Source organism: Microplitis demolitor, chromosome 3, assembly GCF_026212275.2.
Source record: "Microplitis demolitor isolate Queensland-Clemson2020A chromosome 3, iyMicDemo2.1a, whole genome shotgun sequence".
NCBI lineage: Eukaryota > Metazoa > Arthropoda > Insecta > Hymenoptera > Braconidae > Microplitis > Microplitis demolitor.
This window is the reverse complement of record NC_068547.1, coordinates 4,512,724-4,527,283: the sequence shown is the minus strand read 5'-3', so window position 1 is coordinate 4,527,283 and position 14,560 is coordinate 4,512,724. Positions and strand designations below refer to the sequence as shown.

The following is a 14,560-nucleotide window of genomic DNA, read 5'->3' as shown; positions in this document are numbered from 1 at the left end:
TGGGTTTTAAAAAATCAAAAAATGTTTAATCTATTAATTGAGTAGATTAATAAAATCCAATCAATTAAAAAGAGCAAAAAAAAAATATGAAGAACAATATCATGTTAAATAATTGAGTATTAACTGGATATATAGGAGCCCGTATTATTAAAATTTTCCTGCCGGACTCTAGTATAGACATTAAAATATACATATACATATACTTATATATGTGTATAAGAGAATATATATGTAATAGTAGCTATTTTAAGTATCATTATAACGATGACCATGATAACGTCCCATAGTAATTACACTAGAGGGTAATGGGAAATTTATACGAACACTTTCAGTGAAATTGCACGCCAGATATAGTTTCAGACTTGCCGATTATATATTTGATATGTTTTTAATGAAAATATAAACGATCCATAGCTGTCAAAAACAGCTGTCACATTTGAAATAATTATTTATTTATTTACTTTTCTGCCCTAACACATACAGTTAGAAATTTTGTGTATTTGTGTTAAAAAATTATTTTCTTAAATTTTTTGTGTTGATTTTCAACACAGAAATCTGTTAATTCAACACAAACCATTTGTGTTATTTTACTTTAACAGATTTTTTATGTTAAATGATTTGAAAATCTGTAATGTAACACATTTCTTGTGTTGTTTGAAAATTAACACGAAATTTGTGTTATTTACCTAAGTATTCCCGCGCGTTTATTCATTACTCTACCCAAGCTAATCATTGGATTATATCTGATTTACAATTAAATATAATCATAGATAACTTTCATGTTTTTATGATCAGGTTCAATGATTTTTTTATTCTCATTTTACGGGAGGATAATTCATAGCTTCGTTTTTTAGAAAAATCACTGAAAACCGAACTAATTGTTTGCTAACTGGTGATTTCGAATTACGGTAATTACCGTAATTTACGGTATTCGAAAGAACTACAGTTTTTTACTATGAAATACCGAATTTTACAGTAAAATATCGTAATTGACAGCAAAATACTGCAATTTCAGATAAACTTTGGTGTTTTTAGGTTAAATACGGTATTTTCCACTCAACACACATTATTTTATGACAAAAGTACGGCATTTCAAGCAAAGTGTGATATTTTTATCGTAAATTTGAAAAGCATGGTAATTTACCGTAAACTTGCGATATTTTACTGTAAGGTAAAGTATTGCACTGTAAAAACTGTAAAAATGAAAAAACATACGGGATGAATGGGAAAAATGCCTCAAATTGTAGGAAATTAACGTATTTTACGGTAATTAACTGTAAAATACCGTAAATTGCGACGAATTTGTCGTAGAAATATTGTATTTTAAGGTAAATTATCGCAAAAATGAATTAAATTACCGTAATTCGGATCCGCCAGGGAAATTGACATGTTATACTGAAGTTAGATCAGTATACTTGAGATTTTTAGGTTATGCGCTTATCCCATATAACAATCTTGTTCAAGTCTTGAGCAAGCCTGATCTCAAGTTTGATAGACGTTAGTGTCTTTTCCTACCTGTGTTTTGCTGCAGATACTTGTGGCTAGATTTCAATAGCAAGTCTAGTGCAAGTCTTACACAAGAAATTCGTAACAGATTATAACTAAATTCTGGAGAAATAGTTGAAAATAGTTGCGCATGGTTTGCTCAAGATTTGTTCAAGACTCGAAATTGTCCTTGAGTCTTAAACAGATCTTGAGCAAGCCATGCGTAAGTACCTGTCGTAAGTTACTGGTGCATGAAATGCACCAAAAACTTTTAAATTGTACCGTATCTAAGATATCTTCAATATTCTTGTGTACATTGTCTTGAGTAAGTCATGCACAAGTCTTGATGACAATTTCTTGCTACATGATCTTGCGCAAGACCCATTCGTAAAAAAAAACACTAGTGACCAGGGGTTTTTTTTAAGACACTGGCACCAGAATCTTGCTCAAACATGTGTTACTTGGGATATTCATTAGTTAATTGTACCACATAACGTCTGTTAAATTTCTACAAATTTTCTGTCGAAATAACAGATTTTATGTTCAGATATTTAACATAAAATTTGTGATAAAGTTCGATACAAACGCAATGTGTTAAATTAACACAAAAATTTGTATAGACCGTTTGCGACTCACGACTTGTGTTAAATTTAACACAAAATTTCTAACTGTACACCTTACACTGTAAAAAATAATCAATTAATTTGTTCAAAAAATATTGGCTAATTTTTTACAGTGTAATAATATATAAATGTTAAATAATGAAGCTCGAGATATTGATTAATTGATTAATTAATTAATTAAGAAAAGACTTATTTAAACTTTATGATATGTCGCGCATTAATCGTCTATTGGCACACTTAGTGATTTGTTAATCACTTGAACCTTTACAATTAGTATCAAATAATTAACGCAAACCGCTTTATTTATTATTTTACATTACCAATTATAAAAAGGCGCACTGGATTCATTTATTATTTATATCCTGTAAAATTATTTATTTTCGCGCCAATTTAATACTAGTAATGAAAAAATTAATTCGATTTAATACTGAATTTTTTATTTATTTTTAAATTACTAAAACGACTTTAACTATCAATGCACATTTTTTTTTTATTTTAATTCCGATATTAAATTTCATGTGCTAGTTTTTCTTTGCGTAAGATAAATTTTATTTATCTCTTTTCATTATTTATTATTTATCTACATCCTATTCCTTATAATTTTATTTATTTTTTACAATTTTAAAATCGTCATTTTTATTAAAAAAAAAAAAAAAAACAAAAAAAATGATTTTAAATAAATACGAGTCAATAATAATAAATATGACGATCTTATAAATTTTGTTTAAATAAATATTTTTTTATCAATAATAATAATAATAATAATAAAATAGTATTTTAATGTCAAAACATCATTTCAGTCGTTGACGTAAAAACTAATTATTTTTTGTAGTATGCAATAAAAAAAAAAATAATATAAATATATATGAGTAAATATAAAATAATATCGTCAACAACCGTCACAAAAAAAAATTGAGTGCCGGCCGGCGGACTCTTATCGCGATCTGTCGAATCAAGTAATTAATTTATCGAATAAAATTTAGTATAATTAAAAATTTATCGAATACCCTGTCATGTGTGCACGTTAAATAATTATTTATTAATAAATATTTTGACGTAATCGACTTATTAAGTTATACTCGACACTATACTCGAGTGTGTTATAAATAATAATGATAATTATCAATAAATATGTGATAAATATTATAGATGAAAGGTAAATAATTTTAGACCCGCGTCTCGTTGTAAGGACTGTCAGGGGCGCCGGTGGTAAAGCGACGGCGATCAGCGTCGCCGGGAATGTTAAATGCGACGCTTGGGACCGCGGTGGGATCCGCGTAACGCGTAGAAGAATGACATGGATGTGATTGCGATTGCGATTGTTGCGATTGCGATGATAAGGACGGCGGACCCTGATCGCTGATTGATGTCCTTGAGACGAGGATGCCCCGACCGCGTACCTGATAACGCTGAGGATAACAACGACCGCAGCATGACTGCAGTAGTCCACCACGCGATGCTGTGCTGTGGGCTGGAGATGTCAATGGCGATGGTGAACCTGGTCTCTTTGGTGCCCCATTGAATGGTACATCCATCTCCACAAACTCTCGATCCTTTAAAATAAATAATTATTTTATAAATTTTATTTTAATTAAATTATTAATATTGTTTAAGTTGTATTATTAGATTGAACCCGGAGTGAATGCGGATTCAAATAAAATCCAGCCCACTCCGAAATTACTACGCTGAAAAAACAAACTCCCTTTTTAGTGTAAAAATGGTCCCGAAGACTTTACACGGTCGACTCGGTGAGAAATATGAAGCAGTGGATTTTTAACACAGTATAAGTGTGTCCTTTAACACCGTTCGGAGTTATTAGTTCAAATATTGTCCGATAATATAATATAATATATAGTTAAAAGTTAACAAATAATATATAGGTTGCAGCACTAGTATATCATTATTGTTATTGGTAGATCAAAATTAAATACCGAGTGTTAAAGTAAAGAACTTATACATCTACACCATTGGTGGTGTGAAAGTTCTAATTCACACTTCAAAATTTAACACTGTGCGTCAGGAAACTTTAAACCAGCAGTGAAAATTTTAGCACCAAATTGTTCACACCGCGGACTCAAAATTTTTTACAGGTATTTTTTTCCATACATTATTATATTTTTTTAAAATTTTATACTAGATGTGCCCAAGAAAAAATAATTTAGATCTAGTAGATCAAAACAAAAAAACAACAAATTATCAAATTATAGAATTCAAAATTTTGATTTTAAAAAAAAATTTTCAGGGAAATAATTTTCGTTGCACTTGAAATATTTAAAAAGATTATTGAAAATAAAAAGCTATCAAATTCTCGTATTTTTTTCTTCTCAGTAGCTACCAAGAGCCAACGAAATTAATTTAAAAAAAAAAATAAGATGTACTTTTGTAAAAAAAAAAAAAAAAAAATGCAGCTGACTCTATTCTTTGTAATTTTTCTTGTAAAAAAAAGTAGCCGAATTAGCTTAATTAGTTCCAGAGACGAATACTTTAATTATGAAAAAATTCGTCGCCAGGTGACGTCTAAGGTTCGCTCGCAAATCACAAGACTTTTCATGGACATCATTTTTTTCTACTTAAAAAAATTACATCATGAATTTGTCAAAATTATGTTTTAAAAATAAAAAAAATATTTCCTTTGTCATTTATAAATGCAATAATTATCTATAGTATTTTTTTTATGTCAATTAAAATGATTATTAACTAAAATAATTTTATATTTAACATTAGTCATATCGTTAACAAAAAAAGGAACTTTTCTGACCTTTATTAGTTTTATATTCGGTCAAGCTTTTTATAATCCTATTATATAAAAGTTATAAATCAATGTTCCATTCCATATTAAATTTACATTTAACATTATAGAGAACATATTTTTTATGATTAATCGGACTAAAAATAAGTAAAAACCTGTTAAAATATTTTAAATTAAAAATAAATATAATTATATTCTCCGATCTCCAATCATATATTTTTAAGAGGATTTTTAACCCACTTGACCCAGACATCTACTTTAATAGCTAATTTTCCAGTTAAAAGAAACGCCGGAACAATTATTTTAAATATTTAACGTAATTTAATGTTAAAGTAATAAAAGATTCAAGTAATTTTCAGCAAAATGTCAGCAAAGCTTGTTACAGAAAATGGACAATTTTTTTCCAAAATGCACTTTGGACAATCAAGTGGAACTCATTGGTGCTTTAAGAATAAGAAAGAATACAAGAGAAAGTCTATGGTTATATCTTATAGCCGTTACCTGACCTGGGTTACAAATACGATAGAAAAAAAATAGATAACATCCAATATCATTAGAAGTTTATTGGAGTAGCAAAACTATACTGACCGTCACTAACTTTTCGTATAACCGCCGACCACTTTGCTCATGATCTAGCTACAATTCAATTTTTATTTTTTACTATTTCTTTTAGTTGCTTTTTCTTTTTAATGGGCGCTATAAAATGTTCTCAGTTACAGTCGAAAAATATACGATTTTCATTACACAAAGAAAATTTTAGCCACAAGTTCAAAAGCATTTCAGTGCAAGAAAAATCCTTGAGAATTGAGAAAAGAAAACTTTAAATCAACTACAAAAAGCTTTGTACTTTTACAGCAGTACTTTTCTTTATTCCAATACATCTTGTACAACATATAGTAGATACTTGTCATATATATATATATATATATATATATATATATTAGACTGGGCCAAAAAAAATCGACTATTTTTTTTTCTTTCGATACTGTGAAAATGTTATTCCTGATGACAAAAAAAAAAATTATCATGCAAGTTTGAGCTCTTAATATTGATATTTCAAGGTGCATCGTTACGGCTATTCATTTTTTGACAAAAATTCCATTTTTTACCCAAAATTTGTAAATTATTTACCTGAATAATTTAAGCGATATATATTCTTACAGGAAATCAAATTCCCTACAAGAAATCTCTCTTAGTAAATTGACGCAAAACGAGCCTTTTCCTTGTAACCGTGCCTTAAATATTGATTTGTTTTTTGAATTCTTTGTTTCTATTTTGGATTATTGTAACTACTAGAAATTTGAAAACTTTTTCTAGTCAAGATATATATTTGTAAAGGAAATTTAATGCTCTACAAAAAAGGTCTCTTAACATTTTTTGCTAAATTCACTCCTTCGAAAGTTATTCAAGATATTTAAGCTGTTTTGACTCAACTTCAACCTTGAATAACTATATATATATATATATATATATTAAGGATGTGCAAATTGAATCAAATAATTCGAATTTTTGAGTAGTTCGATAAATTCAAATCGTTTTATAACATTCGTTTGTTTAAGAGAAAAACTTGGCCAAAGCTTCCATTTTGGAATTAGGGGTTCGATTTGTCCCTTGAACTAGTGAATACTCACTTATTTTCACTGATTCACGTTTAGAGAGCAATTATCTCATAGATTCGGGTCTGAGTTCAATTTATCTTTGACAAAAATTTGAATTGTTGAAAAAAATATCAAAATTTTAAAACGCTCAAAAGAAAATTTTCGAATTATTCGAAAACTTATCAAAATTCGTCAGGTCAAATTATTTGCACTCCTAATATATATGCATAAGTTCTATTCTTGAAGAAAAAAATTAAAAGGCTAAAAAATATAAATTTTTATCGAGTTTAAAACGCAACAGAGTGTGGCTTTAGCAAACACATTGATAAGCTTAAGAATATAAAATAGAAGCATCCAAATGGAACTCGATGGTAAAGCATAACTTAAACTTATGCTTCATCTTATCTTTCACGCTCATACGTTTTCCTATTTCCTTTTCCCATGAGAGATCCAACAAATCGATACGACCCTATCACGTCTCATCTGAAATGTTAGACCGAGAACGCAACGAACCACTAACTTGGAATGAGAATTGACTTCCCAGAAAGTTTATAACAGACCCAAACTACCAAATATATATATATATATATATATATATATATATATATATATATATATATATATATATATATATATATATATATATATCAACCAAGCAGTAATTCTTGTTACAATGTTACTTGCGTTTCAGATAGATAACTTCCTCACTTTTGTGTTTAATTATTTGATTTTCGACTTAAAGTTGTTAAAAAAAATAACAATTCAACTACGTAAAATTTTCTTTAATTAACTTTTTTCAAATTAAAAGTCTGTGATTTTTTTTTCTTAAATAATTTCAAAGACCACCTGCTCGTCATTTTTCAAAAACTTTCCAGATAATTTTAAATTTTTTCGGTCTATAGAAAACAAAAAAAATTTCCGATTGCAAATAAAAAATGATGTTTCAAAAAATCAAAGTAATTTACAGATAATTTATTTGAACCCTCTGATGGCAAACTGAGAAGTTTGAGATCAATAGCTTTGAAATAGGAACTAAAAAAAAATATGAAATGAATTTAAAATTACAAATCACACTAAAAATTTTCGGAGAACAAGGAGTAAAATAAAATCCGTATTCACTCCCGATTTTTTACAGTGATATAATTACTTAATTATTTTTATTTTATAATAAAGTTATTCAAAAGATTAACAGTTTAAATTGAGGCTTAAGGCTTAACTGTAATATCTGAAATACGTATAGATTAAATTGCACTAGTGTCGACGTGTGAATTTCCAATATTGTTATCGTTATTACTTTTGAAATCCCTAATATTTAGCAGATTTTCTATCCTCATTTTCTCAATAAAAGTGCAAGACGTGACTTGTAGATCGTTATCTGCATCCACTTTGCGAAACAATATAATAAATACATAGTACAAGATATTTTTTCCAATACGAGCCAAGATGGTTTTTCTTTGAGTGGAAAAGCCCAAACGATTTCCTGCAGTATCAATTCAAAATTCCATGCTCTATTGGATTTAAAGCTTTATTCTCTTTTATTTGCTTTACACTATTTTTTCTGTACTTTAAAAAGGATAAAATATTATATCTCTAATACATACATATATGGCTGTATGATTTCTAGGTTAAATAAATAAAGTTAAGAGGGTACACGTCAGTAGCAGATAATATTTAACTTTGCACTAATGGTAAAATGATAGATAGATGTATTCAATTTTTTCACATATCTCTTTTTCGACCATCTTTTATTGAGTTTTCTTTTTATTTAACAAGAAAAAGAATATCAATATTTTGGGCGCGAATTATTTGAAATTTCAAATTATTAGTGTCTTATCGACTATCAATATTTAATTTGAAATTCGAATTATTTATGGGTTATAGTACATTTTTTTATAATTTATCAGATGTGAGAAGATTCAATGTTCAAAATTCGAAATAAATAATTTAAAAATCTAGAAATGGTTTGAAACCTTACGAACAAGTCAAAACTTACAGATAATTTAAATTTGAATCGGACATGGAAAAAAGAGCCAGAGAAAAATTACAGTAGTGCAAAAACATGGCGGCTGCCCAATTTCAAAACACAGTAACTGAAAAATTTTTCAAAACCAATTTTTTAGTATTTTTAGTTCCAATGGAGTCTTGTGAACTTAATTCAATGCATATTTCAAAAATTTTTTTTTTTATCAGTTACTGTGTTTTGAAATTGGGCATCCGATGGCCCTCGTATAAAAAATTTCAAGTATTATAGTTTGCACTGTAATAATCGAAACTATTTCTTATAATAAAGTGAAATTTACTACGAAGAGAGTTTATTTTAATATTAAAACTCCGAATCGAAGTGAATGCGGATTTAAATAAAATCCAGACCAATCCGAAATCACAAATTTCCTATTCACTCCTAAAAATTAATATTTTTAACAATAATGAATTTGAAATTCTTGTTTTTTATATCAAGATATGCATGGAAAATACATTACATGTCATATAATGAGTGACATATCCTTTTTGATGTTATTGGCATGTATATCTTGATTTTTTCGCAAATTTCAAATTCAACTCCACCGTCCATGTGCGGAGTAACTTTCCGTAAAAAATCCGAAATTCCGAGCGACGAAATGAATTCGGATTTAAATAAAATCCGTAATCACTTCAATTTCACTCCCGATTTTTTCCAGTGTATAGATACCAAATTCTACAGTTTCTAATGTATTTTTAGTTAAATGAAACTTTTTTATGAATGAAACACTATTAAGGACTGAAAAAAGTCTTATGTGAAACCGTAATAGTTGCTAAATAGTTGCTACGTCTTAGAAATAATATAATTTTTACAGTTTCGAAGTAGAGGGCTTTGCTGCTATTTGAAAATGTAATTTTTACTCTATTCTTTTTTCCGTGAATAGTTCAAAAATTTATTAATAATACGAAAATTTGCAAGTAATAAAAAAAAATTTTAATTATTCGGACCCTTCTCATCAGCTATTTATCACGAAAATTTTGTTGTATTAAATACATTTTTTTTTTATTTAATTAGTAATTTCCAGACAATAGAACTGATTTCCAGTAATAAAATGTCAATTTTTCCGTCTCAAATATTTAGACGACGCTGTAACTACGGATGATTTAATTTCAAGTGCATTATTATTGCATGTCACCCGAGGCACGCTGAAGATTACAATCAGAGTTCAGTTCTCGTAACATGTACACAGCAATGTATATGTACCGAGTAGTTTTAATGCCAGCATTTACTTAATACAACTATGTTCCTGTTCGCTGACTCATCCTTATAGATACATGCGGACATTATTGCCCTCTCTCACTCAATTCAGAACGTGTAGATATTTATATACGACAGTAGAAGACGAACAAAGAGGGTTGACAAGCAAACGACTAGTAGTAACTGAGTTCCATGTCTAAAGTGCTTCCGGGGAATTCGGATGTTAACCAAAATATATGTCGCACACTAGTGTTGCCCAGAAAAAAATAACATTACAAACAACACTCGACTATTTATTTACGTTCCAAATCTTTTTTTTTTTTTTTTAATTTTATTTTATTGTTACGATGTAACATTTTTTTTTTATTTGACTACAAATTATGTTTTTTTTTTTTTCTAATTTGTAATTACCATCACAAGGAATTTTGCTTTGAAACATTACAGGAAAAATAATTATTGTGTTTAGTAATAATCAATTATTGAAAAAAAAATATTTTGAAAAATTAATGAAAATTTTGGTAATTATTTTGAAAAGTAAATATATGATACTCATTTTAATACAATTCTTAATTAAAAAACTTTCATTAGTCGCTGAAATTAATGTGACGGTAATTTTCGCTTCCGGCTTTTGTTCATGCGATATTAATATATATAATAAAAAGTTTCATTAAAATTTTTTTTTATTATCTACTAATAAAAATTAAAGGGAACAAAATACTATAAGCCGGAAAAATTCCGACAAATAATATTTTCGAATATTGAAATTTTATGAATAAAATAATACCAAATACATAAAATCTGTTAAAATAAAGTAAAAAAAATGTAAGTAACTATTTACTTACCGTAGTCTTTTCTAAACATCGAAGAAGATGGTGATGCTGAAGCTCAAAAATATCTTCCTCTCTGTAAGTTTCATCCGTCTGTAATCCACTTTCCAGTGCAGCGATTCTCGCCTCAGCAGCTTTCTTTTTGCTGACAAATGCCGCACCACTTGACGCCTTTGCGATCCTGATACGTGCCAGTCTCGCTTTCTGAAACATCAAACAAAACAAAAATAACATTAATGTCAAGTTTCAAAACTAATTATGTCTAAAAAAATCTGAAAAACGGTTGACCCTTCCGGGTCAAAAATAAAGCTTGATTTAGGCTTGCTTCACCTTATTTTCTTTTGAATTTATAGATTTTTCGACAAAATCTTGAATTTTTCGACTTAAATTAAGTTTCTGTCAATTTTTAGAACTTTTTTCATCTTAGTTTGAAATTATTTGTCTTCACTTCAAATACGACTGCCATTCACCTTACTTTTGACTCGATCAATCAAATCAAAAGCAAGCCATTTTTTTATATTAAGCCATATATACATTTACATTTACCTTATAATATATTGTATTGATATATTTCCTTTTATATTCAAAAAATATAAAATTTTTATATGAAATAAAATGTATGGTAGCATATAATTTATATTATATATGGCACCATATATTTTCTTTGTTATATTTAAACATATGTTTTATTCGGTGTATATATATATATATATATTGAGCATATTATATATTCGCTTCAAATTTACTAATTTCGAGAATTTCATCTACAATTTAAAGAGTATATTAAAATTTAGATCCAATATAATTGGAGTGGGTCATACGAATAAGAAACTTTTTTTTTCCATACACAATATAAATATATGTTTTATATATGGTCAGAATATATTTTTCGTATATGATAAAAATATATATTTTTTTGTATGATAAAAATATAGTTTTTGTATTTGACATGAATATATATTTTCATATATGATGAAAATATATTTTTTGTATATGATTGACATATATATTTTATATATGCTAAACATATACGGGCTTGTTTATGATGAATATTATATTTTTTAATATAAAAAAAAATATATCAGGAAATATAGATAAATTCGCCACATATATTTTCAGATATTTATCATACATTTTTACATATATTTTGACCACATATGTTATTTTCATACGGGTAACTTTTGCCCGACGATATCTTTGGATAATCGACTGATTCAAAAATTAGATCGAAACCAATAACTTGCCTTTTTTGAAAATTTTCAGTTTTCATAGCAGGAAGATGAAAAAAGTAACAACATAATAATCATTTTTTATTAATTTCTCTCCGATGAAAGCCCCGGTAAGTTTAATTGTTGCAGTATAAGTACCAACATGGTTAGTACGTGGATGCAATTGAAATTCTCACGAGTTTTATTGCTCGTAATTTTCGGTCACAGCGCAATTAAAGTCCGCAAGGTTCAATAGCTATATGTTACTAAACTTTTTGTCCGCTAAACATTCTCTCAATTTAATCTCTAACCTCATACGCAGTCGCTTTCCAGACAATTAATCTATTAAATATTTATTTTATAGTGTAAAGGGCAACTTTGCCTATATAAATACTCCATTTGTCACATTTAGTCCTATATCTAACAAAATAACTTGATAAATAATAACAATATCCGAACTAAAGGTCAATATAGAGGTTTGAGAATGTCAACAGTGGACAAACAATGTCAACTATTTTCAATACAATGCCTTCTACTCTATTATTTACTTCATAATATTCCGCGGCATTATATTTTTCGAATTAACAAAATAAAATTTTTTTACAACTATTTTAATGGATTATATTTTTTCACGATATAGTTGAATGAGTTTTTTTTACTGTTGTAAAAGTTACCAACTTGTGGAATAAAATTATAATAAAATTTTTTTTAACAATAGAAATAAAAATGTTATTTTTATTTTTTTATTAAACTGAAGTAAAAAATACTATTTTTATTAAATTTCGTGAAGTTATAGAAAACTTTTTATAAATTTTTTTTTTTTTTTTTCTTCAAAGCATGTTCAATAAAAGTACGTTTCAAAAGTAAGTTGCAAAAAAAATGTTATTTTTTTTTGCAGTGTAAAAATAATCCTGTTCTTTTGTTTCAGTTAATTAAGCTGAAGGTAATGAAAAATGTTTTCGGGGCATGTAATTTGATGATTGAAATTTTTTCAACTAATTTTGACATGGAAGTTCACCGATAGAATAATGACGGACATATATATCCAATTAGTAGGTGATAATTTTATATTTTCATCGGTATATTTAGGCGGTTCGAAGTATCGATTTGAATAGAATGAAAAAAATGGCGGAGTGAACCCGGATCAAATCTGGAGCGGATGACTGCTTACTTATTTGATCCCTTTGGAGTAAAATTCACTCCGAAGAGGAGTTCATTTTGATAATAAAAGTCCGAATCGGAGTGAATTCGGATTTAAATAAAATCGAGAATCCGAAATCACTTCCAATTATTTACAGTGAAAGTTAAATTAATCTATGGACAGTAGAAATTGGGTTACTAGGTAAGTATTTGAAGATTTTGTATACCGTAAAAAATTAGGCTAAGTCTGCCTAATGTGTGGTAATAAATTTTTATCCTGTGATTCATTACTGGTAAAATTTAAAAAATGGCTAAAGAATTTTGACGTACGAGTGAATGATGAATTTTATAAAAATACTTAGAGTATTTTTTATGTAATTACGAATTATAAATTTTGATTGATTTAATGTTTGTTAAAAAAAATAAAAAAAAAAAAATAAATTAGATCTACGTGTGGGGAAATTATGAAACCAAAAGTTACAAATTTCGATTTAAAGTAAAATTTTACATTTATGAATATGATTAAAAAAATAAAATGAATTATTGACTCAGTTTAAATTTAAAAAAAAACAAAAAAATAATTAAAAATTTTTTGATGTTTTCGCTAAAAAATAAAATACAATATTTGAAATTAAAAAAAATTTATTCATGAATTTAATAACAAATTATCTTGAAAATAAATTATAATAACTAAAGATAAATGATGTGCTAAGTAAAATGATCTCATGAAATTTAAATTTATTTGCAATTATCACAAAGAAAAATTAGCATGTTTAATTTAAAAATATTCTCAGTAATATTTCATATTTTTTCATGATCATGATTAATTAACTTTGCTTTAAATTTATTATAATTTTTTTTTTCTAATATCCTTTTAATTAACATTAAAAAAACATAAGCACTAATTTTTAATAATTCTATAACATAAAAGGGGCCGTTCATAAAATAAGTTCGTATTTATGGGGGAGGGGTGTCACTTACTGTGACACGGGGGGTAAGAATTTCACTTCGGATTTTCACAATATAGTGAGCTTAGGTCTTTGATATTTAGACATTTATATTGAGTACGGAAATAATTACGACTTCCCTTTCCATATATTCGCGCGAAATGATTTTTTAAAATTATAAGCAGCTGATAATAAAACTTTAACAGATATAATTCCACTGAATCACAAACTGTCCTATGACTTACATCAACCATACCATGAGATAACATTTCATATTGCACCGAAATATAAAATATTCCCATAAAAATTATGCCACTAGCTATTCAATAATTTAATATTTTCACTATGCATTATACATATGAAATTATAATTTAGTGAGTTACTAAAACATTTTATAAATTAAAAACATGATATTTTAAGTTTAATTATTAATATCTGAATGAATTATTTATTGAAATAATTATGTTTCTAATTAACAGCTGTTTCTATTAAATATAAATTCATTTAAATATTAAAACTCCGGATCGGAGTGAATGCGGATTGAAATAAAATCTCCCGATTTTTTTCAGTGAAAATCTATTTACTAATTAGAATAAAAAATTTAATAATTTTATAATTCTTATAAATCAATGAAATTTATATGAAGACTAAAAGGAATCAAATATAAGCTTTTAGCAAATTATTATTATTTATTTAATAGTGTTATTACTTGTGTAAGTATAATATTCATTTTAAAAAAAAGATGTAAATTTAAATATCACTCAGA

General features: G+C 27.1%; 1 protein-coding gene across 2 annotated transcripts in view; it reads right to left on the bottom strand.

The window, feature by feature from the left end:
• Positions 1-14,560, bottom strand: part of LOC103580677 (potassium voltage-gated channel protein Shal) — a 113,071-nt gene that overhangs the window by 24,110 nt on the left and 74,401 nt on the right. For both annotated transcript variants that reach the window (XM_008562519.2, XM_008562521.2), the window contains exons 3-4: positions 10,515-10,703; positions 3,509-3,661 (exon numbers count right to left, since the gene is read on the bottom strand). In XM_008562519.2, coding sequence (XP_008560741.1) covers positions 3,509-3,661; positions 10,515-10,703 — 342 coding nt within the window. The remainder of the gene's footprint in view (positions 1-3,508; positions 3,662-10,514; positions 10,704-14,560) is intronic.